The 21,971-nt window shown below is 56.7% G+C and overlaps 1 protein-coding gene across 1 annotated transcript; it reads left to right on the forward strand.

Moving 5' to 3' along the window:
- Positions 1-3,036: 3,036 nt before the first annotated feature.
- AQP1 (aquaporin 1 (Colton blood group)) lies at positions 3,037-14,593 on the forward strand (the record flags this gene model as incomplete). The annotated part of the gene is made up of 4 exons (XM_082846060.1): positions 3,037-3,452; positions 12,970-13,134; positions 13,430-13,510; positions 14,414-14,593. Exons 1-4 carry the CDS (start codon positions 3,063-3,065, stop codon positions 14,591-14,593), a joined length of 816 nt encoding a protein of 271 aa, XP_082702186.1. The 5' UTR covers positions 3,037-3,062.
- Positions 14,594-21,971: the final 7,378 nt, after the last annotated feature.

A 21,971-nucleotide genomic window follows, 5' to 3' on the forward strand; every position in this document is an offset into this window, starting at 1 on the left:
AAATGGCCACAGAGGCCCTTTTCCATTATGGGAGATGGTGGCTGAATGAGGTGGGCATTATTCTGGAGGTGCCTGCGTTCTGATGGTGCCTCCTGGTGACGGCCGTTCCTTCATCGAAAGGAACGTAGCTATAATGGTGGCATTTAAGGCAGATGCCATGCTGACCTGGGAGAGGGGGCGGGGACTGTTGCCCTGAGGACCCCCGTATCATCCTGAGATTAGCGGGTGCCTAATTTGCCTGGGCAAAAGTGCTTTGTCAATACCCCTGTGTCCCCCGTCTCCTGCCCCACTCCAGACAGACATGGCCATCCAGCAAGTACACGCTCACACACGCGTGCCCCCCACAGTAATACACTCGGCCACTCACACAGAGCCTGCAGGCTCATGTGCTAGAAGGAGCACTTCAGGAGCACAAGGAGCTGGGCCGCCTGTCCCCCAGTGCCCAGAACAGTGTTTGGCCGTGACACGGGCTAAGTAATTATTTGTTGGATGAAATAGTACTTCCCAGGTGACTCTCACCCTCATGCACAGTAGCACGTGATGTGTCCTCTGCTGCCTGGGTCCTGACCTGGCCCGTGGACACTCTCACAGAGCCTGGACACGCACAGGCCCACGCAGGCTCCGATTCGTGTCTCTGGGGTGCTGTATCCCAGCACCGGCCCGAGTCTAGTGGCCCCTCTGGGACCAGCTCTCCCCCTGCTGCCTTCCTCCGGCCTTCCTGTCTGGGTCCCAGCACCTACCACCGTCAGAACTAGTCCCTGCACCGAGCAGAGGGTGTATGTTCCTCGGTGGACAGGGAGCCTGTGGCCTGAAGGGAATGGTCCTGCTCCGGAAGACCCTGCTCTGAGGTGCACCCCAGCCTTGCCCTCCGAGACCTGTCTGAGGGGAAACAAGGCCATCCAGCAAAGCCTCAGAGTGAGGGAATCCCAGCCACGCAGCGGAAGCTCTGGTCAGAGGCTCGGAACTGACCAGAGAACCCTTCATCACGGGGCGTGGTGGCCACCAGGCCATGGGGCCAGGGTCAGGGCGTGAGGAGCCTCCTGGGGCATGGAGAACTGAGCCAGGCCTGCCCAGAGCGAATGATGCAGAAGAGGCTCCAGGAAGTGTCCTAGTGGGGCTGGCTCCCTCCCTTGGACGGTTAAATAAGGCACCGATTACCTCTGGGCACTGGGCTCTCTGGGCAGGCAGGGCCCGCTAGCCACCATGCTAGCTCCCTGCCTCACATCCACCCTGTCCTGTACTCACAGACACTTAGGTGGACACATCTCCCCCACCCCTAACCCGGTGGGCCTCCTGCCCCCGGCAAACACCAGGCTGATCTCTGGGGGCTCGTCGCCAGGGTGAGGGCAGCCCTGGTGCGCTGCAGCCAGGCAGGACGGAGGTCACTGAGGTCTAGCGTCATCTTCTGCAGATGGTCCCTGGACGCACACAGAGCTCAGAGAAGTCCTTCCCCTCCCTGGGCCTCATCTTCCCACCTGTAAAATGGGGAGAAGCCAGCATTCTGGTGTAGGGCTATGGTAAGGCAGGCAGGGGAGGGAGGAGAGGGCCGGGGAGGCCCCTCCGTCCTGGGCCCAACCTCACCCAGGACCCCACCTGGCTCCTCTTCTCACAGAATAATGTGCATCAGGCTGGTGGCCTGGGGCTCCTGACCGGGCTCCTGGCCCAGGAGTCCAGTTTCTTGCTGAGTTCATGGGCTGTTGCTGGGCCTCTGGCAGGGGGATGCACGGGGCACAGGTGGGGCTGCAGGGCGGGGTGGCGGACTGCAGAGCAGCCCCTTCCCCTTCCCCTGCTCGGGGTGTCGTCTGCCGCCCTGCCCCCCACCTCCGCTCTGCTCACTCATCTTTCTCTTTTGGATCCTGGCCTCTGGGTCCAGTCCTGTATCCCCTGCGCTCTCTCTCTGTCTCTCTTCCTCGGCCCTGACCCGTCTCCCTGTCTCTGTCTGGGGATCTATCCCTTTCACTTCCACTTTTGCTGATTTGACTTCTCTCTGTCCTTCCTTCTCTCTCTGTCTCTCTTCCTCTCTCTCTCTCTGTCTCCTTTTCTTCTTCCTTTCCCGTCTGTGTCCCTCTGCCTCTCCCTTTCGTGCTCCCTCCTTTTCTCCCCCCTCTCTCCCTCCCAGGCTTTCCAGTCTCCAGGTTAGGCTCTGCCATTCCTTCCGTCTCCCCCGTGTTCTGCCAGCTTGACTGTCTTTGAGAGGAAAGTCCTCACCTGCCCTCATCTTCCCACACTTGCCCCGAAATCATTTGCTCAAATTGCTTCAGAAGCTAGAGGGCTCCCAGCATGGGGGCCTCTCAAATTCTTACTGATCTCAGGCCTGCCCTTGACCACAGAGTGGAGGGTGGTCCACGGACAAGCTCTCTGCACCCTCTGATGCCTCCGTGTCCCCATTAACTTTGGCCTGGCCGGTGGGGCTGGGGGCTCTGGGCCATTCCTACAGTGACATCCCGTGGCCAGGTCTGGGCCAGGGGTGAGAGGCCCAGACTGCCCCTGGGGACCCTGGACCTGTGGACTCCAGACTAATGTCACTGTGAGGCGGGATGGGGATGCCAGGCCAGCAGGGTCACGGTGCCCGCCTCCGGGAGGGCAATGTCTACCTGCTGAACCCAGCTGCTCACCCCGCCCCATGCATCCCGAGCGTCTGGACTTGTCCTCGGGCACCCCCTGAGCTTTGCACACAGGGCGGGGACACCTGGATTTCTCTGGCCCTCTGAGGGGGGCCTACTTGGAGGAATTTCTCAAAGCCTATTAGAGCAGTGGCTGCCTCCTGCCTGCCTCGCCGGGCTGGGCAGGGCTGAGGGCCGAGGAAAAGAGGGAGGGAGGGGAGAGAGGAGGAAGGGAAAAGAAGTTGGCAGGCTGACAGCAGAGCTGTGCCTGCATCCATCGCTGAGAGGAGGCCCATGTGGTGTGGGGCGGGCCACGAGCAAGGAGAGGCCTTCCTCCCTTTGTGCTCCCCCCTTCTCCTCCCGCCAGGGTCCTATAAATAGGCCCAGCCCGGGCTGTGGCTCAGCTCTCGGAGGGAGGCGAGCACCAGGCAGCGGTCTCCAGCCAAGCCCCCTGCCAGCATGGCCAGCGAGTTCAAGAAGAAGCTCTTTTGGAGGGCAGTGGTGGCCGAGTTCCTGGCCATGACCCTCTTCATCTTCATCAGCATCGGTTCCGCCCTGGGCTTCCAGTACCCGATAAAGAGCAACCAGACGACAGGTGCCGTCCAGGATAATGTGAAGGTGTCGCTGGCCTTTGGGCTGAGCATTGCCACGCTGGCGCAGAGCGTGGGCCACATCAGCGGAGCCCACCTCAACCCGGCTGTCACGCTGGGGATCCTGCTTAGCTGCCAGATGAGCGTCCTCCGGGCTGTCATGTATATCATGGCCCAGTGCGTGGGGGCCATCGTCGCCACTGCCATCCTCTCGGGCATTACCTCCTCCCTGCCCAACAACTCGCTTGGCCTCAATGCGGTGAGTGGGGTGGCCCCAGGCTCTGGGGCCTCGGTGCTGAGGCGGCGCTGGTCTCATCCTCCGCCCATTGTGCAGATGGGGACACCGAGGAACAGAGAGGACAAGAGGTTGCTGGAGGTCACGCAGAGTTGGGACTGGAACTCAGCTACGCCTGCGGTCCAGAGCCTGTTTCCTGCCGGGCACTGTGGGGAGCTGAGACCCAGCATGATGGTCTTGCCAATGTCCCCTGCGGGCCTCTATTGTGGGGAATAAGCACAGGCGGCAGCTAACAGCTGGGCCAGCAGTTCCTCGTCCCTGGGCTGTGGTTTCTCGTACCACCACTCCGCAGCCCCGCCTGTGCAGCAGCTCTCTCCCTGTGCAGGCTGGACCCTGGGGACACTCTGCCCGCTGTCCCCAGCCTCCCTGCACCACCTGCCCGGCATGTCCTGCAGCTGGTCACACAGAGTCCTGTGTGAGCAGGGCTCTCCTGGAGGGGGGTCACTCAAGCTTCCAGGCAGCCGCCCAGGTCCCCCTAACAAGCTGCCTTCAACGAAAAAGCTCCTCTTGCTCTTCTGGGCCCGGGAATGAGACAAAGATGGGGGGTGAAAACACTTGCTGGAAAGCCTGCAGGCGGCTTTCCTGGATTACAGCAAGGCGGTGGGTGGGGGGGAGCCGGAGCGGGGACATCTTGCCTCCTGTCTGGGTCCACTCTCTGTCACCAGACACAGAGAGGTGTGGCGCGTGTATGTGTGTCTGTGAACGGTGTGTGCACGTGGGTGCCGGCATGGGCCTCCAAGTCTGTGGAAGCTCCACTGCTTCTGCAAGTGTGTCTGTGAGCGCGTTAGTGCTGCTGTGTGAGCGTCCCAGGGGGTGCGTGCGTCCCTGCGTGCGCCCATTGCTCGCGGCTTGAATGGGGCCTGGCCTGGGGGCGCCCATGAGAAGCAGACTGGGTGGGAGCTGCGGAAAAGAAAAGAATTTCTCCCGGGCCGCTTAGCACAGCTAATTGGTCGTTGGCGGCCGCTGCCTGCTGTCGCAGACCTGGGCTTTTCCAGACCCTTAGCCAAGTGCAAACTCAGACCTGGCTTGGGCCACAGCAGGGGGAAATGTGGCCTGAGAGGCAGAGTCAGGCTTGGAGCAGGTCTCAGAGCACCCGAGGGGGTGTTTCCACAGGGAGGGAGAGAGGCAAAGGGGCAGAGAGGAGGAATCAAATCAGGTCGAGACTGGCGGGGCCTGGGCCGGACAGGCCGGCGTGGGAGAGTAAGGGAGCCGGCCAGGGCTCTGCAGAGAGAGCCGTGGGTGATTAGAGAAGCAGCCGCCCTCTCGCTTCCCAGCCAAAGTTCAGATCCTGGTGCTGCAGCGGGCGGAGGCTTGGCGAGGTCTGTGCAGAGGGCAGCTGGCACGACCCTGCCAAGGAGGGATTAGCACTTCTCGTGTCACAGTGACACCTCACCGAGCCTAGGACTGATGGTTAGCCCTGCGGCCTGGAGTTTAGACTTTAGTCGGGGAAGCTGTGGGCACGGTGGATGTGAGGCCCTCCAGGCCTGTCTCTCCAGTGGGGGCAGAGCCGGGTGACTTCGGGGAGTGCGCACTGGGTAGGGTGGATCACCTTGGGGCTCAGCTGGGCACAATGGGGGCTGGGAATGGGTCCTCCTAGGGGAGGAGACGAGTCTCCCCAGGCCTTCCGGCCCCCTCTTGACCTTCCCTCTCAAGGGACAGGCGGGACAGGCATCTGCTGGCCGACTTCGCTCTCTCACATGGGCATCCCGGGCAGACTTGAGGAGGGCAAGCACCTACCTCTGTGCCACCTTGATCTGGCCACGCCCTGCTTTAGTGTCCCTTTCCCTCTCAAGGCTCCATTTTCCAAAGTCACCCCAATACCTGAGCTGGATGGGTTGCAGAAGGGGGAGAAAAAGGGGCCCAGGCCTGGGCGGGGAAGCAGGCAAGTTGGGTTCAAGGCCTGGCTACTGCTAACTTGTTGAGTTTTCTTGGAGTTGAGAACCCTGAGGCTAGGTCTCTTGATATCTCTTGGCCACACCCATAGTACGAACAAGCTTACTTTGTGGACTTGAGTTTATCACTCTTCCCAGGAGGGTCTGGCTAACAGGAGCCCAAGAGGGGCCGTGCTGAACCTAAGGGCACTGAGGGCTGTGGCAGGGGCCCGGGGACCCCCATGGAAGTTTGGGGTCCAGAAACACAAGTCCTGGGCTGAAGAACAGGAAAAGGGTCCAGAGCACTGAACCTGGGATCTGAAGAGACCTGGGAGGTGGCCTCAATGCTTCAAGAGGGGCAGAGACCAGCCTACACGGTGACACACTCTTTCCTCCAGGCTCTGGGGGAGGCTCCCGCAGCCCCTTGAGTCCCGAGCCCCGCCCCAGCCCAAACCCATGGTTGGCATGGAGATTTCCAAGGAAAATAGGGAAAGAAGTGACAGGAAGTGGTTGGAATGAGTCAGGGGGTATCCCCCGGGGACATGTTGGGGACAACTTTCTCCTCACTGAGTCAGGGCTCAGGATATGCCCCAGAGGGACCATGGACCTCTGTCCAGCCTGGCGCATCCTGGCTAGTTCTCAGAGCCAAACCCTGATTTTGTTCCTAGAGTGAGAGGCTCAGAGGCAGGGGTTGGTGCCAGGTCTGCCCTGCCCTAGCTCAGCTACTAATACCCTGTGTGATTTCATGCAAGCTCCCATCTGTGGAAAGGGGAGATCGCAAGGTATGGCTGGGCTCTGGGAAGTCGAAGATGCTCCTGCACCTTGGAATCTGGACCATTCGCCAGCTCTTTTCACTCTTCCCCTCTCTGGCTTGCTCACCCTATAAACGTGACTGTCACTGCTGCAGACTGAATGCAGGACTGAGTCAGCCCAATCCCTGCCCTGGGAAGCCCATGGTCCTGTGCAAGATAAGCCCGGTGCACATCTGTCCGTGATAGGGGGCAGGAGGCCAGTGCGATAAGAGGTATCAGGGCACCTGGGAACTTCTGGCTTTGAGCTGTGGTGAGGGCCAGGAGGGCTTCAGGGAGGAGGTGCCATGAGAGCCTGAATGTGAAGACTCTGGGCTGGGGGGAAGGGGCTTCTAGGTAGAGGAGGTCATGTCCTGAGAGTCGTGGGGTGTGGCTGATGGGGGGTCATGGTGGAAGGCTGGGGCTCTGGAGAGAGGTGAGGGCTCAGGGTTCAGGCCAGTGTCTACCTGTGTCCAAGAGGGGACTGGATGCCACTCCATCCAGAGCCTCTGATTTCAGCCCCTTCGGGGGCTCAGGCAGAGCGCACACTTCCCTCATTTGGGGGTCTTTTCTCAGCCCCATTGATTCTGGGCCTGACTGCCTGGGGACTGTTTCTACGTGCTGCATCCAGGGCCTGCCTTTAGCCCCAAACTTCCCACTTCCTCAGTGTCCTGGGCCTCAGTTTCCCCAGCCACAGAATGAGAGCACCCCCCCTCTCCCTAACCCCCCCTTCCCCATGCCACTGGTTCTTCCAGAGTTGAGGGCCCTCGGCCTCCCCCAGAGCTGGGGGTGGGGGCTGGGGGAAAGGGAAGCCAGTTTTCCGATGGCCCTGCCCAGGGAGGGGGCTGGGGGCTGGGTGGTGATGCCACTGATGGGACATATAATTACTGTCTCCAGCCAGAACCAGATGAGGGGGAGGGCACAGAGCGAGGCAGGAGCTTTGCGGTGGAGACTTCCCTTACCACGGAAAATTCTTAGGCTTTTTCCCCCCTGAGAGCCCTCGGAGCAGCCCTGCCCGCCCCATGTTGCCCACGCTGACGCCTGGCCCTAGCCAGGGCTCGCTGTGGGAATCCTCATGTGAAGGAGCTACGTTCTGAGAGGGGACATGGCCCGCCGGGGTCCCTCGGTCTAAGGGGACTTGCCTTGACTCCCCCGTCCCCCGGTCACAGCCTCCCCTCACATCTGGAGCCTTCAGCTCACTGCAGGACAATCCCATGCTGTCTCCCTCCAACCTGATCTCAGGCCCAAGTAGTGGTCCCCACTTTCTCTAGGGCCCCGCCCAGCAGGGGTGTCTTTACTCTTACCCATCAGGGCTTTCCCCAGGCAGGTCAGACACGCCCCCTGCCTCCCCTTGAAGACTGGCTTGGGCAAGCTTTCCTGGGGGCACAGGGAGCCCTTGGTGCTTTCTGGCAGAGCCCTCCTGGGGGGCCATGGTCCTTGCCCTCTGGAAGCACCGACGGGTCTGGGGTCTCCTGAATGGGCGTGGGTTGAGCCCACATACCTGCAGGTAGGGGCAAGGAAACGTTGGCCTGGCCAGGGTCCCCTCAGCCAGAGCCTCTCTCTGGGGTCCAGAGGGGCTCCTTACCCACGGTGGTGCCCAGGGGGTGAGTGAGGGGCTGTCTTTACACAACCAAGGAGTTACAGTCCAGCGGGAAAACACACCCTGAGGCTGGAAAACCTCAACTCAAAAGAGGGTAGAAAAGGCTGGGAAATGCCCATTCCAATGAGCGCTTCCTTTCGGTGCCTGAAATCCCACCACCAGGACAACCAGAGGCAGGTGTCTGCTCAGGGTAAAGAAAGACGCTCTTTTAAAAAAACTGGGGAAGGGCAGCCTCCAAGTCAGTAAGCTCCCTGTCATCAGGGCTATGCAAGTAGGGTCTGTCAGGCAGCCGGCTGCTCTGGGGTGTGTGTCTGTGGAGGGCATCGGGCGGTTACAGGTGGTTGGGAGGTCCTATAACAGGCTCCACGCCCTATGGAGACCAGCGGTTCAGATGGCCTTGTGGGAATCCTGCACTCAGGATCCTGGCCCGGAGGGTGACCACAGGGCTTGGGGGCCGGGGTCCCACGTCAGGTGGGGAGGAATCCTGGACAAGGTCTGGGGCTGGAATCTGGGCTGAGGCCTCTATTTTACAGGTAAGGAAACCGTGGCCCACAGAGACATGGAGACGTGCCTAGGTTGCACAGCAGATGATGGCAGGCAGGACCCCCGGCCTCCTGCCTCCAGCCCTTGATTATCTCTGCTGCTCCAAATTGCACGCATTTACGCTGCACCCGTACACACACGTGCACTCACACACGCAATGGTACATGGCACACGGGCACACACACGTGGACATGAAGCACACTCTCAAGCCTGGTGGTCCCACTCAGGCCCTGGGACCCTAGGAGGGTACAGGGAGGGTGGTCTGCAGTGGAACCTCTTCCTTTCCCGGGCAGGAGGGCAGGGCTGCCCTGAAGTGAGGAAGGGAAGGAGGAAGCCATTGCTTTGTGTATTGTTTCTTGTCGGGAAGATGAAATGGCTTCTGGGAGCAGAGAGCACTTTGAGACCTGCCTCTCTTTTACTCAAGGGGGCTTCCTTCCCTTCTCCTCCATCCCCAGCCAGTAGTGGCACTTGTGTGTGGGAGTGCAACACACAGGGACAGGGTGACACACTCAGAAGTGCGTCAGACACACAAGATGAACATCTAGGGCCACACAGAGAGCCCTGCCCCAGCCTCCGCAAAGCCGCCTCCGTAAGAGATGGTACCCTACGTGATAAGGATTTTCAGAGACAGTTAAGATGCCTCTGGCCAGTACTTGATTAGTGTGTCTGAATGTCCCACGTGGGCGGGCTGAAAAAGAGGGTATATTCTCAAATATGGAGGTGCAGGGCTTACGCGTTTTCCTTAAATCCAGCTTGTTAATTGTGTGGTTCAAATCTTCCCTGTTCCTGCTGTTTATATATTTTGACTCTTCGTTCCATCAGTTTCTAAGAGAGGGTTGTTAAACCCTTTCACTCTGGTAGTGGACTGATCATTTCCTTCTTGTAATTCTGTCCATTTTTGTGTCAGATATTTTTAGCTTGTATTGTTTAGTGCGTACAGGTTGAGAACTTTTGTAACTCTTGGATAGACTTTTTGTTTACTTATTGTCTAATAAACCTCTTAATGAAAGGTTTAATGAAAAAGAAAAGGAAAGAGTCGCACCTGGACACATGTGGTCCCCCACAGATACCAATCTACAAAGACACACAGAGGCATCAAAGCCGTGGGTCCTCAGAGGCACACGCATGCTGGAACAGTCACGGAGGGGTGACGTCGGGGGGCTCACCGAGGCCCCCCTCACTGGGAATGCTGAGTGCTAGAGGCAGTGGGTGTGGGGGGCAGGCCTCAATGTCTTCCCTCCCCTGTTCTTTGAGAGTGGATGCCCAGAGCCACAGCCGGACCTGGCCCTGGGACCTGCTGTTCCCCAAGGGCGGGACGCCATGGTGCCCAGGCCAAGCTGGGGCCCTGGCCCTTAGAAGCTACCTTGGTCATACTGCTCATGGGCAGTGGGGAGGGTTTGAGGCCCATTCCTGGAGAGGTCAGCCTTGTGCCAGCCTGGTGCCTGGGACACCCTGGCCGCTGCAGAGCATGTTCTGCCAGCTCCTCGGGCCAAGCTGGGAATCGTCAGAACCCTTAGCCCAACCTGTGGGTAGCCAGCACCTTGGCCTGTGAGTTTGGGTGGCACAGACCCCCGGAGCAAGGATTCTGACTTTGCTGTCTCCTTCCTGGGCCTTGGCCTCCTTGTCTGTCATCTCACAGAGGCTTGAGCAGGCTGCCCTGCAGGGTCCACAGAGACCCATGACTGGCCTGTGGTCTCCCAGTTCGAAAGCGAATGAACCAGCCCTGCTGAGCTCCAGAGGGCTTCCCTGGCTGCTTCTAGAGAGGGTGGAAGTCCTAGAAAATTAGCGTCGTCTGCTACTTCTGTCACCACACAGCGAGTGTCCCCTTTGAGGTCTGGGCGGGGAGATGAGAAGGTGTCCCCATTCTGTCCCCACCGAGCTCCCAGGCCAGGGTGTCTGAGGCACCAACACAGGAGGCAGAAAGGTTACTTCTCTGCAAGATACGCAGCCGTTCAGTGAGGGCTCGGCAGAGTGGCAGCAGAAGTGAATTCTAGCCAGGGACCCGCGAAAACCTCTTGGTGCTACTGGAGTCTGAACTGGGCCTTGAGAGCGGGCTTCAGTGGGCTTGACACGAAAATGGAGAGCCTGCATCTTTCTGATGCTTTAACTAAATGTGTGGAGATTTCTGTTTTTTATACTTGTGCTCAGAAAATTGATTGTTACCTTTTTTTTGCGGGGGGGGACCTTCATCAGTGAAATATAAGACCTGGACTGAGCAAAACTACCTGGGGATGTGCAAACATTTTTTTTTCAATAACAAGTAACCACAAGTGGGATTAGCCCCATGTAAGCAATTGTGTCAAATTTAATAGGTTGTAAACGGGAACATAGGGTCTGAATTTTTACTTGCTCTTTTCTGGACGTCAACTTTCAACAGACCTTTAACTATCCCTTCCGATTTTGATTATCAGTTTTTTTTTTTTTCAGATGTAAGTAACACAAGTGCTTTGGTGGTTGAAAGAGAGGAGGTCATAGACATGGAAACAATCAGGGGAATCTTCCTGCTGCTGGTGGTAGTGGTGACGGGTTTAGGGAGAGGAAGGTTACTAACCCATGTGGTTCTGGGCTGTCAGGTTCTAAGGGCTCTGGGCAGCTAGGAAAGGGTACATCCTAGGGTTCCCAGGGCAGGTGTCACTTCCTGTGGACGGGTCATGGCACCAGGCCCCCTGCCCTGCTCACTTTGCATGAAAAGTGGTACCCTTGGGCAGAGAAGGGGCTGGGATGCTCAGACCTGGTTAAGAATCGGGGCAGGAGGTGAGCTTGCCGAGACCACGTGTGTGAGGAGAGTGCGGTGGGGATGGAGAGTATGACGCAGGAGCCGCTTAGAGCAATGGCTCCATTAATCCGTGTGGAAGGGCCGGTTTCAGGACTCCTGGCAGCTAGCAATCATGCGGACCCTGGAGAGCAAAGGAGAGAGCGTGGGGAGGAACCCTGAGCTTCCTGAGTGCTCAGACATGGAGGGTAACAGCAGGTGTGAGCGTGATGGGCAGTGGTACAAGCTGCCCGGCCTCACCAGCCTCGCCTCCATGGAGCCTGTCCCGGCTCCAGGCGGGCCTCACTCCCATCTCCACACTCCTGGGCGGCAGAGCCTCTCCCCTTCTGCCTGCTACCGCCCCCAATCCTGGGGATGAGATGAGAAAGAGCCCGAACAGAGCCACAACAACCACTCTGATCCCTTCTGCCTCTGCAGACCTTCTCAAATGCCCCAAGACTGTCCCCACAGCCTTAGAACCTCTGGCCTCTCTGGAGAATGGGAAGGGAAAATTAGATCTATTTTACAGATGGGGAAACTGAGGACCAGAGAGGGCAGAGACCATAGTCATGGTGTCAGCAAGTGGGAAAGCAAGGACCTGAATTCAGGGTTTCTGCCTCCACAGCCCCACGTTGGGGTGTGAAGAAAACTGGGTATTGCCCGGAGGGCTGGCTGAGCTGAGGGGCTGCAGCCCTGGGGTCGGCCAGGAAAGGCCCAGAGCTGGGGCTGCAACACAGGGGAGGGGATGTGAGTCACTTTCCCTGTGACCCAGGGCTGCACACAAAGGCGGGAAGAGAATTGTTCCTTTGGATGGCCTCAGGGTGGGGCTGAGAAAAGCTCTGGATGGTGGTGGAGTGCCCTCCACCTAGGACTCTGCAGAATGTCCTGTGGCCTCGGAGACAGCCCCATTCCCCTACCCTCCAGATGAGACTTCAAGTTCAGTCTTATTTGGACACACCAGCCTGGGAGAAGGCAGCCTGTGCTGACGTGGCCCAGCTCCCCCGTGTGGGCATATCTGGCCCCTGGGACCCTCATGTGTGGGAAGGTGCAGGGGCTCCATGGGGAGGGATCTCCCTGGTGCAGCTGCAGAGGGAGGGCTCGGGTGACCTCACGGCAGCTCCCATTCCCTTCTTGTTCCATGAGTCATGTTTCTAAAAGTGGCCCAGCAGCAAGTGGGAGCCAGACGCTGGTGGTGCAGCCAGCGTGGCCAAAGAGAGGGAGGGGCGCTGGGCCAGGAGGGACAGGGAGGGGGCAGATAGGGAGGGCAGGGCCCAGAGGAAATGGGAGACAGACACTGGACCAGGAGAGAGACAGACAGAGGTGGGGCAGGAGACAGAGGGTGGGGATGCAAGGGACGTAGGCTCAAGGGCGAGAAGGACACAGGGAGCTGTGGCCAGCTAACTGAGGAAGACTCTCCGCATCTTTGGGAATTTGAGATGCAGCAGAGGATGGGGGGGGGATGTTCAAGACTTTTGGAGTAAGAAGCAATGCCTCCAGCTGGGCCCTGCCACCCATTTTCTTCTCTTCTTTAATTGTCCCTGAATGTCCCTAACCATCTCCTCCCAGGTCTAGGGCTCACCTGTCGCCTATGGCCTTGGTACCCCCAAGGGTACCCCAGCCTGGATGTAGCTGGATGCAGAAGCCCCGCCCCCCAGCAACCCCAGGCCTGTCTGGAGTGCCACAGTGTTTAGGCCAAGCCCCGCCCCCTAGCAGCCCCAGGCCCCTCTGGAGTGCCACAGTGTTTAGGCCAAGCTGGCGCTTCCTCAACAGGTGTGGGCGCGGACAAGGCCCACTAATGGCTGTATGTGCTTGAGTGTGGCCTTGCCGGGGGCTGATGCGAAGCGCTCTGAAGGCACCGAGGGTCTGGCCCTGGGGGCCCGGGCCTGGGGGCCTGGGACGCAGTTCTTACTGCCCCTCTCCCCTACAGCTGGCCCCTGGCGTGAACTCGGGCCAGGGGCTGGGCATCGAGATCATCGGCACCCTGCAGCTGGTGCTATGCGTGCTGGCCACCACCGACCGGAGGCGCCGGGACCTCGGGGGCTCGGCCCCGCTCGCCATCGGCCTCTCTGTGGCCCTGGGGCACCTGCTGGCCGTGAGTGGGGGACCTTCCCAGGTGGCGGTGGAGGTGGGGAGGGCGGAGCCAGGCTGTTGTGGTGTCCTGTCAGGACAGTGGGTGGGACTCCGACAGGGCTCATGCTGTGGGGTGGGGGGACCGCCTACCTGGGAGAGGAAAGTGCAGGGACCTCCTGACCCTCTTTCTGGGTCTGAATGTCACTTGTCTGTTTCCTCTCCGGTCCTCTCTCTCCACGTCACCCTCTCTCTCCCTCTCCCTCTGTCTCTGTTTCTGTATCTCCTCCCCTGTTGCCCCTGCCCCTTCCCCCTCACAGATCGACTACACAGGCTGCAGTATTAACCCCGCCCGGTCCTTCGGCTCCGCAGTGATCACACACAACTTCCAGGACCACTGGGTAAGGGGTCGCAGGGCTGCCCCGTGGAGGCGGGTGGGAGGTTCTGGTACCTTATGGAAGACCCGCCCCCATCCTGTGACAGTAGCTCCCATCACAGAGGCTCTGGGAGATGGCCAGGGCGGAGGAAATAGGGCAGCTGAGACCTGAGATAAAAGGGCCAGTGGGCTCACGCCTCAGGCGGCGTAGGCCAGCCTCCCGTCCCAGCTCAGACCTGCCCCATGTCATCCCAGTGCCTCCTGGTGCCTGTGTTTCCTGAGCTGGGAGGTGCGGGTGTGGGAGTGCCTGCTTCCCGCCCAGGACAAAGGTCTCGGCACCTGTAAGCTGAGCACGACACAGAGTCAGTGCCCGAGGGATTTAGCTGTTCTCACTGTTGCTGTTTCTTTTCCAGGCCACTTTTTTTTTTTTTTTTTTTTTTTTTTGCGGTATGCGGGCCTCTCACTGTTGTGGCCTCTCCCACTGCGGAGCACAGGCTCCGGACGCGCAGGCCCACAGGCCATGGCTCACGGGCCCAGCCGCTCCGCAGCATGTGGGATCTTCCCAGACCGGGGCACAAATCCGTGTCCCCTGCATCAGCCACCAGGGAAGCCCTCCAGGCCACTTTTGATCAAACCAGACTATCTCTGGGGCCTTTTCAAAGCTGGGGAGGGTGGGGCAGTGGGCACCCTCAAGACCTGGCTGGTCTGACCACGCCAGGTATGCTGAGCTGGGTCGCACCGAGGCAGGGAGACATCCACTACTAGAGTCCTGCCTTGGGCCAGTCATTGGGGGGCACAGAAATGGGGATGCTGGGGTTCAGGCACGGGTGGGAGGGAAGCCAGGCGGTGGCGTGGTGGAGCAGGGGTCTCAGGGTAAGCAGTTCCCATCAGACGCCCTCTAAGCACGTCTGCTCTGTTCCTGCTCTAGATTTTCTGGGTGGGGCCGTTCATCGGAGGAGCCCTGGCCGTGCTCATCTACGACTTCATCCTGGCCCCGCGGAGCAGCGACCTCACAGACCGCGTGAAGGTGTGGACCAGCGGTCAGGTGGAGGAGTACGACTTGGATGCCGACGACATCCATTCCAGGGTGGAGATGAAGCCCAAATAAGGGGGCCTGGCCCAGGCATCCGTGAGGGGGGTGGGCAGGGGCGGGTGTAGGGAGGGGAGGGATGAAATCCGTATTGTAGACACTCTGACAAGCTGGCTCAGTCACTCCCCAAAGATCCTCAGGACCTGCGTAGTCAAGCCTGATTTGGGGCTGTTTCTATCACCTTCTTTCTCTTTCTCTGTTTCCTGGCCTCAGGGCTTCCTGGGGACCAAGATTTTCCAATCACCCACTCCCTTGAAGTCACAGAGGAGGTGAAAGAGAGGGACCCACCTTGCTAAGTTGTCCCCTCAGAGTGTGATGGGAGGTGTGCCAGAAAGTCCCCCCTCATCCCAAAGTTGCTCACCAACTCACCTGCTGCAGGTGCCTGGGGCTCCACTGTGATTGCTTTGTGCCTTTGGGCATGGCCCTCTTTCCTGTAAAGTGCACTTGTCCCCAAGGATGCTCTGATGGGGAAAAGATCCCAGCAGGTGCCGTGGTAGGGGCAAGTGGCAGACAAGCCTCGACCTTGCGACCTGGCTCACTTCCAGGGCCCCCCCCCCAGATGTGCTGCATGACCTCGGGAAGGTCTCAATCTTGGGGCCCCAGTGACCCCATCTGTAAAGTTGCAGGGACAGGGAAAGCGATATGGGCCTGAGGCCCCTCTCTAGGATTCTGTAAGTGTAGACACACTGCAGGTTCTGGAAGATGTAGTCTGGACCAGCGCTGCTTCTTCCACTTGCCAAGTCTATAGTTGTACCTACACATCTATGTGAACACGTGTACATAGGCATACATGTTTCAAAGCGAAGAGCAGCAGACCGTCCAGCCACTGGAAGTGCCTGTTCCTGGGGGTAGCAGGTCCGATAGTGGCTCCACTGGACAGAGGCTGCTCTTGTAGAATGAAGGTCATTTAGAGGGCGAGGGAGGAACGCCCGTATTCCTTCACTGAGCTGTAGTTGATCTTTTCCACCTATCACTGCATCACCCCCATCATTATTTGGTTCTTCACTTTCTCCTGCCAGTGCAGACACAGGTCACCATTATGCAGGTGTGTTTAGTCATCTGAAGCTTATCAAGTTATCTGAAGGTTACCAAGCCTGAGGACACATGACCGTGATTCGGATCAGCCCTCGGAGGCAGATGCCCTCGTTGGACACTTGGGGGTGCTTCTAAGCCCCCAGCTGATCCCAAGGCGGGAGGAAGAGCAGATTCCCCCCCTTATTCCTGAGCTCCTGTTTGGAGGCATTTGGGGCAGCTGGGTGACCTGTACAGGCTGCCCAGGTCCCTCCTCTTTTATCTGGAGGGGAGAGTTGGTCTTGACCTGAGGAAGTAGCTATGGCTGCAGCCCAAGGACAATTCAGAGCACAGCTTGTTTGGGGGCAGCTATCTACACAGTCCATTCAATTCCACCAGGGTCAGAGCAGGTCTCCCTATGTGCCTGTGGCCATGATGGTGACAAAAACTGAGAGACACAATACACAGGTATCTAGGAGCAGCAGGACGACCCATCATGACATCCGCACACTCCCTTCTCCATTTCCTAGCAAAAACTTCTAGCCCATTTAACAGATAAACTGAGGCCCAAGGACCCACAGCTAGATAATGATTTGGCCAGGCCTAACAGCCAGGACCATGTCTCTGGCTACTCCCTGGACTGTGAGACTGGTCCCTCTCAGTCCCAGCTTCTGCATTTCTGCCTGGGCAATGGCCAGGGGCCGGGAGGGGTGAGCGTTGTGCTGGAGGGGAGAGGGGCGCAGACCCTTCCTGTCCTGCTCTGGCTGCTGCACACCAGAACCCTGCATCTGTCTGCTCTGCATATATATCTCTTTGGATTTGGAATTTCATTATATGTTAAGAAAATAAACAGTAATATAAGTCATCCAAGCTCTCTGGAATGAAGTTTTCCTTCTTTTGCCACCATGTTCCCACCAGGGATCTCTGGGTCTGAGAGCTTGGGCCCACTCCTAGGGACCCAGTCTGAGGGGGAACCACTGCCTGCCCTCCTGCCTCCAGGATCCCCGGTCTCAGGGAGTGGACACAGCCCCACCCAGAACTCCATCCGAGAGACACAGGGTCTTGCCCCTCATTTTTGATTCTGATCTGTGAAAGGGATGGGGGAAAGCAGGAATGAAGTGTGACAGCCCGTGGCTCCCCTCTGATCCCTAAGAACAGAGCCCAGGGAGCACCAGGGACTTCCCAGGTGACCCTCCCTCTGACCTTCCTCACATTTGTGACCCACCTACACCTGGGCTGGACACTGGGGCCCACAGGCTTGCCCGGGGAGCTCAGCCCCAGGGGTGGGTATGGAGAGAGACTTGCCCGCCAGAGTGAGGTTAGTGCCAGGCGCAGGGGAGGCTTAGCTGGCTGGGGAAGGATGACCTGCAGTAGCTAAGAGGGGAGAAGCCACTTAGTCCCTTGAGGCCTTGCGGGGCTAAGGGCTCCTCCTCTCTGAAATCATGAGCCACATTCAGTGAGGTTGTGCATTTTCCCGTGGAGGATCTGTGGCTTTTGTCAGACTCCTAAGGGGTCTCCCCAGGGCAGAAGGGAAGAGAGGTCAGAGTGGGTTGACCTCTGCCCCCAGGGTGACAGGAGGCCTGGAAAGGACCCCTCTGTCTGTCCCTGACTTTCCACCTGTCCCCCATGTAGCCCAAGGCCAGTGTGGGCTGAAAGGTTCCATCTAGGCCTGTTCAGCTTACAAAACCCCTTCCCACCCATGGCCACCCCCGGTGCTGGGGGCTCAGCAGGCATGGGCATCCTCACCTGATGGAGGGGAGTGGGTACTCAGGCACACGTCCCAGTAATAGGACAAATCTTTGCCAAGCTGACATTTGGACCCAGGCCCTTGACACTCCCCCTGACATGCACACACACTTTGGGCTAGTTTCTCAAAACAGGGACAACTATACTGGGAAACCTAGTGCCCAATAACAGGAGGCCCAGAGTCTGGGAGGTTCCGAGAACCATCAACCTGGATATCTCACTGGGCCACATGGACGGGCATTGCCATGAGCGTGGGCTGAGCAGGTCAGGGGTGACTGGGAAGGTCCTGGCATCACAACTCTGCTACTAAGAGATGCACAGTTCCCACCTCCCTCTGGTGGGGGGCTTTGCTGGTGGTGATACAAGGGCGGCTTGGCCTGTGGAGGCCAAGGCTCAGTGCTGTCGGAGCAGGCTTTCTTATTCCAGCGTGAACTGGGCCACTGCGAGTGGCACCTGGGCCCTCAGTCCACGCCAACCGCCTCTGCACCTCCCAGGCTGAGGACAGGCTGCTATGAATGGGAGGCTGCCGGCCAAGCTATGGAAACAGGGTCCAGTCTAGCCTGCGGCAGCCCACCTGTGCCAGTGTTCCGAGGCTCTCTCTCACAGCCCTTCTTGACTTGTCTCCTTACCTTGTCCCATCCTCCCTGGCGTGAAGCCCTCTCAGAACCCATAAGGGCCCCTGGCCACCCCCACCTCAACCCTTGCTCTTCCTTTGGTATCCCCTGGCCATTCCAGGGCAGAGCCTTTCTTAGTGATTGTTTTGCTTTAACATCTAGAATCCTAGTGCCAAGATACACAGGCTGAAGAAGAGGTCGAGGAACTTCCCTGGGACTTCACATACAAGCTTTCTAATCCTTATAACATCCTTGGAAGGTAGAGACGACAACCTCTATTGTAGAGGACACCGAGGCCCCTGAAGAGGAAATGATTTGCCCAAAGCCACACAGTGCGCTGGTGGCAAAACTGGGATTTTGAACTTGCTCTGTCTGGCTTCAAAGACTGGGCTCTTTCCACGATGTGGTGCAGGCCCATTTTGTCAAGACTCCCACTAAGTTTAGCTCTGGCCCAGCTAGGCTTCCTCTGCCTGGAGGGTGTTGAGAGGAAAAAGGAAGGGAAAAGAATACCTGGCTGAAGGGAACTCTAGCACCAGGAGGAGTGCCATTCATTCTGGGGCCAAATGGCCATTGTTTCTGCTTGAGACATATTGGCACCACCTGGCCCAAGACTGCTCCCTGGCACTGGCCTCACCCAGTGCCCTCCAGGGCGGACTGTCCCTCTCTCTATTTGGGAGGAATATGTCTGATAAACTTGCTCATCCAGAGGTTGTCCTCTCCCACCAGAGTACATGAGAAGGGGTAGGACAATGCTATACCCTGAGGGATAATAATGCACCATTCAGGCCTGAGGGCAAAATCTGTAGGGCCAGGCTCTCCCAGACTCCCTCTCATCTTCCAGACCATGGGTTCAGGGCTTCAGGTAACCTGTCTCCCAAGGGTCATCCCCAGCTCTGCTCTGCTCTGCTCATGTTCTGTCCAGCCCAGCACAGAGGAGAGGTTTTAGGAGAATAACTGGAACTGAAGTAGAGCTTCCGGAGCAACCAGGACGCTTGTCTGTTTTGTTCATCAAAATTTAATGGAGAGAGTATATTTCCTGGAAGATTCCATGACTCAACCTTGGTTCCCCAGCTGCCAAGCATTCAAGCAACTACACACATGAGGCGCTTTGATGAGGGGGTCATCTATCACCCTCCTCCATCTGGGTCCATGCTGACCAGCTTCCAGGCCATTTCCTCCACTGGATTCCCCCATGGTCCAATGGATACCTGCACATGGAGGTGGCTCAGCTGGCTTGGAAGGCTGTGCTCTCTGTGCTTGGCCCAGAAAGAAGCAGGATGTAATTCAGCATCCTAGAATGAATGAATCCTAGAATACTTCTCTCTCCATTAAACACTTTAAAAAAAAAATTAATTAATTAATTAAAATTAAGAGATGGACAAGGCCATATTTATGGGCCTTTAATAATTAATTAATTTTATTTATTTATTTTTGGATTCGTTGCTGTGCGTGGGCTTTCCCTAGTTGTGGTGAGTGGGGGCTACTCTTCGTTGTGGTGCGTGGGCTTCTCGTTGCGGTGGCTTCTCTTGTTGCGGAGCACGGGCTCTAGCCATGCGGGCTCAGTAGTTGTGGCGCACGGGCTTAGTTGCTCCACAGCATGTGGGATCTTCCTGGACCAGGGATCGAACCCGTGTCCCCTGCATTGGCAGGCAGATTCTTAATCGCTGCACCACCAGGGAAACCCTGTCATTATTTTTTAAACATCCTGAAGGTTCAAGCAAATGTCACAATACAAGAAAATAATCAGCATAAATATTGGGATATAAGAAAAACAGTTGATATGAGTATATGATTGTATATGACCTCCCGCCTCCAGTCAATCAGTCCTGGGTTTCTAAACATCCAGGAATGTAAGATCCTTATAGACCCATATTTCCCTTTTGATATATCCTTTTCCTCCAGGATCAAGGGGACTCCTCTTTCCAGGCCCTCGAGAGTTCTATGAGAGAATTGACCTTTGAAGCTATCCGGGACTGGGGTGAGTCAACTGGTCAGACATAGATGCCACAAGCCTCAATGGGGCTAGCGACCCGTAAATCTGGCCCCGACTCCAGCATCCTTGTCCATCTCAAAAGCTCACGTAGGCTCCAAGAGGACCCAAATGAAAGGCTGTGGGTGGCTTAGGACAGCCATTTGCCACCTGGCCTCAAGGACATGGTGCCTTTTGGGGATTTGGTAGAAGCAAGGTGGGCTCACTTCCTTTGGGGGTTCCCAGGCTGGTCCTCAGTGTCCTTGGAACCAAAGCCAGGAGCTGGTCTGGAAAAGCACTAGAGGGACTGGTGCCAGGGGCCCCCACCCGTGGCACAGCCTGGCCACGTGCTGACTGATTAGGATTTTTCCATCACTCCTGGGGGTCACACCTTCACTGGTCAGGAGCCTCTCAAGGAAGGAGATAGTGATTAATGTTTTATGGATGAGCTGCTGGGCAGACGCCTTGTTTTCTTTAGGTTTAGAATACAATGAGGATGATGAGTGGAATTCGCTGTGAGCTGGGGGCCAGGGAGGGGCCGTTTTTGGGGGCTGGGGACACACAGGTGATGATGTTTACTGTTCTTGGTGCTCCTAAAGGGGAAATTCTGGAGGTAGAGAAGGCAGGTGAGGTCCTTGCCAGCAGGGCCATCATCCCCGGCCCTCAAGAGACAGTTCCTACCAATACCTCGGGCCCTGCTGGGCAAAGAGGCCACTGGTGAAGGGAGCCCAGAAATTTTAACGAGCTTGTCCTGCTTAGATGACTCTACTTCAGTCTAATAAATCATATTCTCAGTATATAGCGTTGTGCTTACTTTTGTGTTCTTTCCAGTGTATTGATGGGGAATGGCGCAAGGGCAGAGCTGATCTTCGGCCGTGTGGGGTAGTACGGCCTCACCAATTCTTTGTTTTGTTTTTAAAATATTTTAAGTAACAAATTATATTTAAGTTAAATGGTAAACGGCACTAAGTTGAGTATAAGTCAAGCATGTTACTAAATACATTAAAAATGAAGTTAAGTTTAATGAATATAGAAATATTTATTTCCTTGGAATTTCTTCCCCATGAACTTTTTCTAATTTTTATTTTTTTATTGAAGTATAGTTGATTTACAATGTTGTGTTAGTTTCAGGTGCACAGCAAAGTGATTCAGTTTATACAGTCAGTATATATACATATATATATATATATATATATTCTTTTTCAGATTCTTTTCCCTTACAGGTTATTACAAAATACTGAGTATAGCTCTCTGTGCTCTACAGTAGGCCCTTGTTGGTTATCTATTTCATATATAGTATTGGGTATATGTTAATATTAAAATACCTCCATTTATTCTGAGCTCTTCAAGTACCTCCCCCCACCCCTCGCCCATAGCTGTCTCGTCTCGGCCTACCCTGGTCCTTCTCTAGTCTCTAGCCTCCCCTGGACCTCTCCACAATCCAGCACTTAAAGGCTTAACATGTCATCAGCAGGGGACCTCCAGGACCCTGTCCACCTCAACAGTTGTGGGATAGTTCTGGTGGATTGGTGCCCTTGCCATGCAAGACATATATTTTGCATATCACCTCTAGGTAGGAAAGAATGCATTCTCCCTCTCTCTCTCTCTCTCTCTCTCTCTCTCTGTATATATATATATATATATATACATATGAGGTGTCTATCCAGTAAGGTCCAAATTAGAAACTCTGTTTGTATGTGTGTGTGTGTGTTAGGGGAGAGCTTATTCCTGCAATACTATATTTGGAGTCATCCTCTGATCTGTCCTGAGAACCTGCCAGTGATTCTTACTCATGGGAGAGCCACGGCACAACTTTGTGTAGGTACACAGACCCAGTGCTCTGCCAGCCCTTGCAGCCTCACCCAGGACCAATCCCTACCACATAGTCAAAGGCTGAAGAAATGTCCTCTGCCCAGGGTATGTTTCTTAAGAGATGTCCCCACTAGGTGCTATGCGCAGTTTGTCTGAAGCCAGCCTATCCTCCACGGAGACTGTGAGCCCGGGAAGGCTGGTCTGGCTGTGCTCATAAAGGGGGACCTAGCATACACTTTCAACA

The sequence above is a fragment of the Leucopleurus acutus genome, assembly GCF_964270905.1.
Source record: "Leucopleurus acutus genome assembly, chromosome: 9".
NCBI lineage: Eukaryota > Metazoa > Chordata > Mammalia > Artiodactyla > Delphinidae > Leucopleurus > Leucopleurus acutus.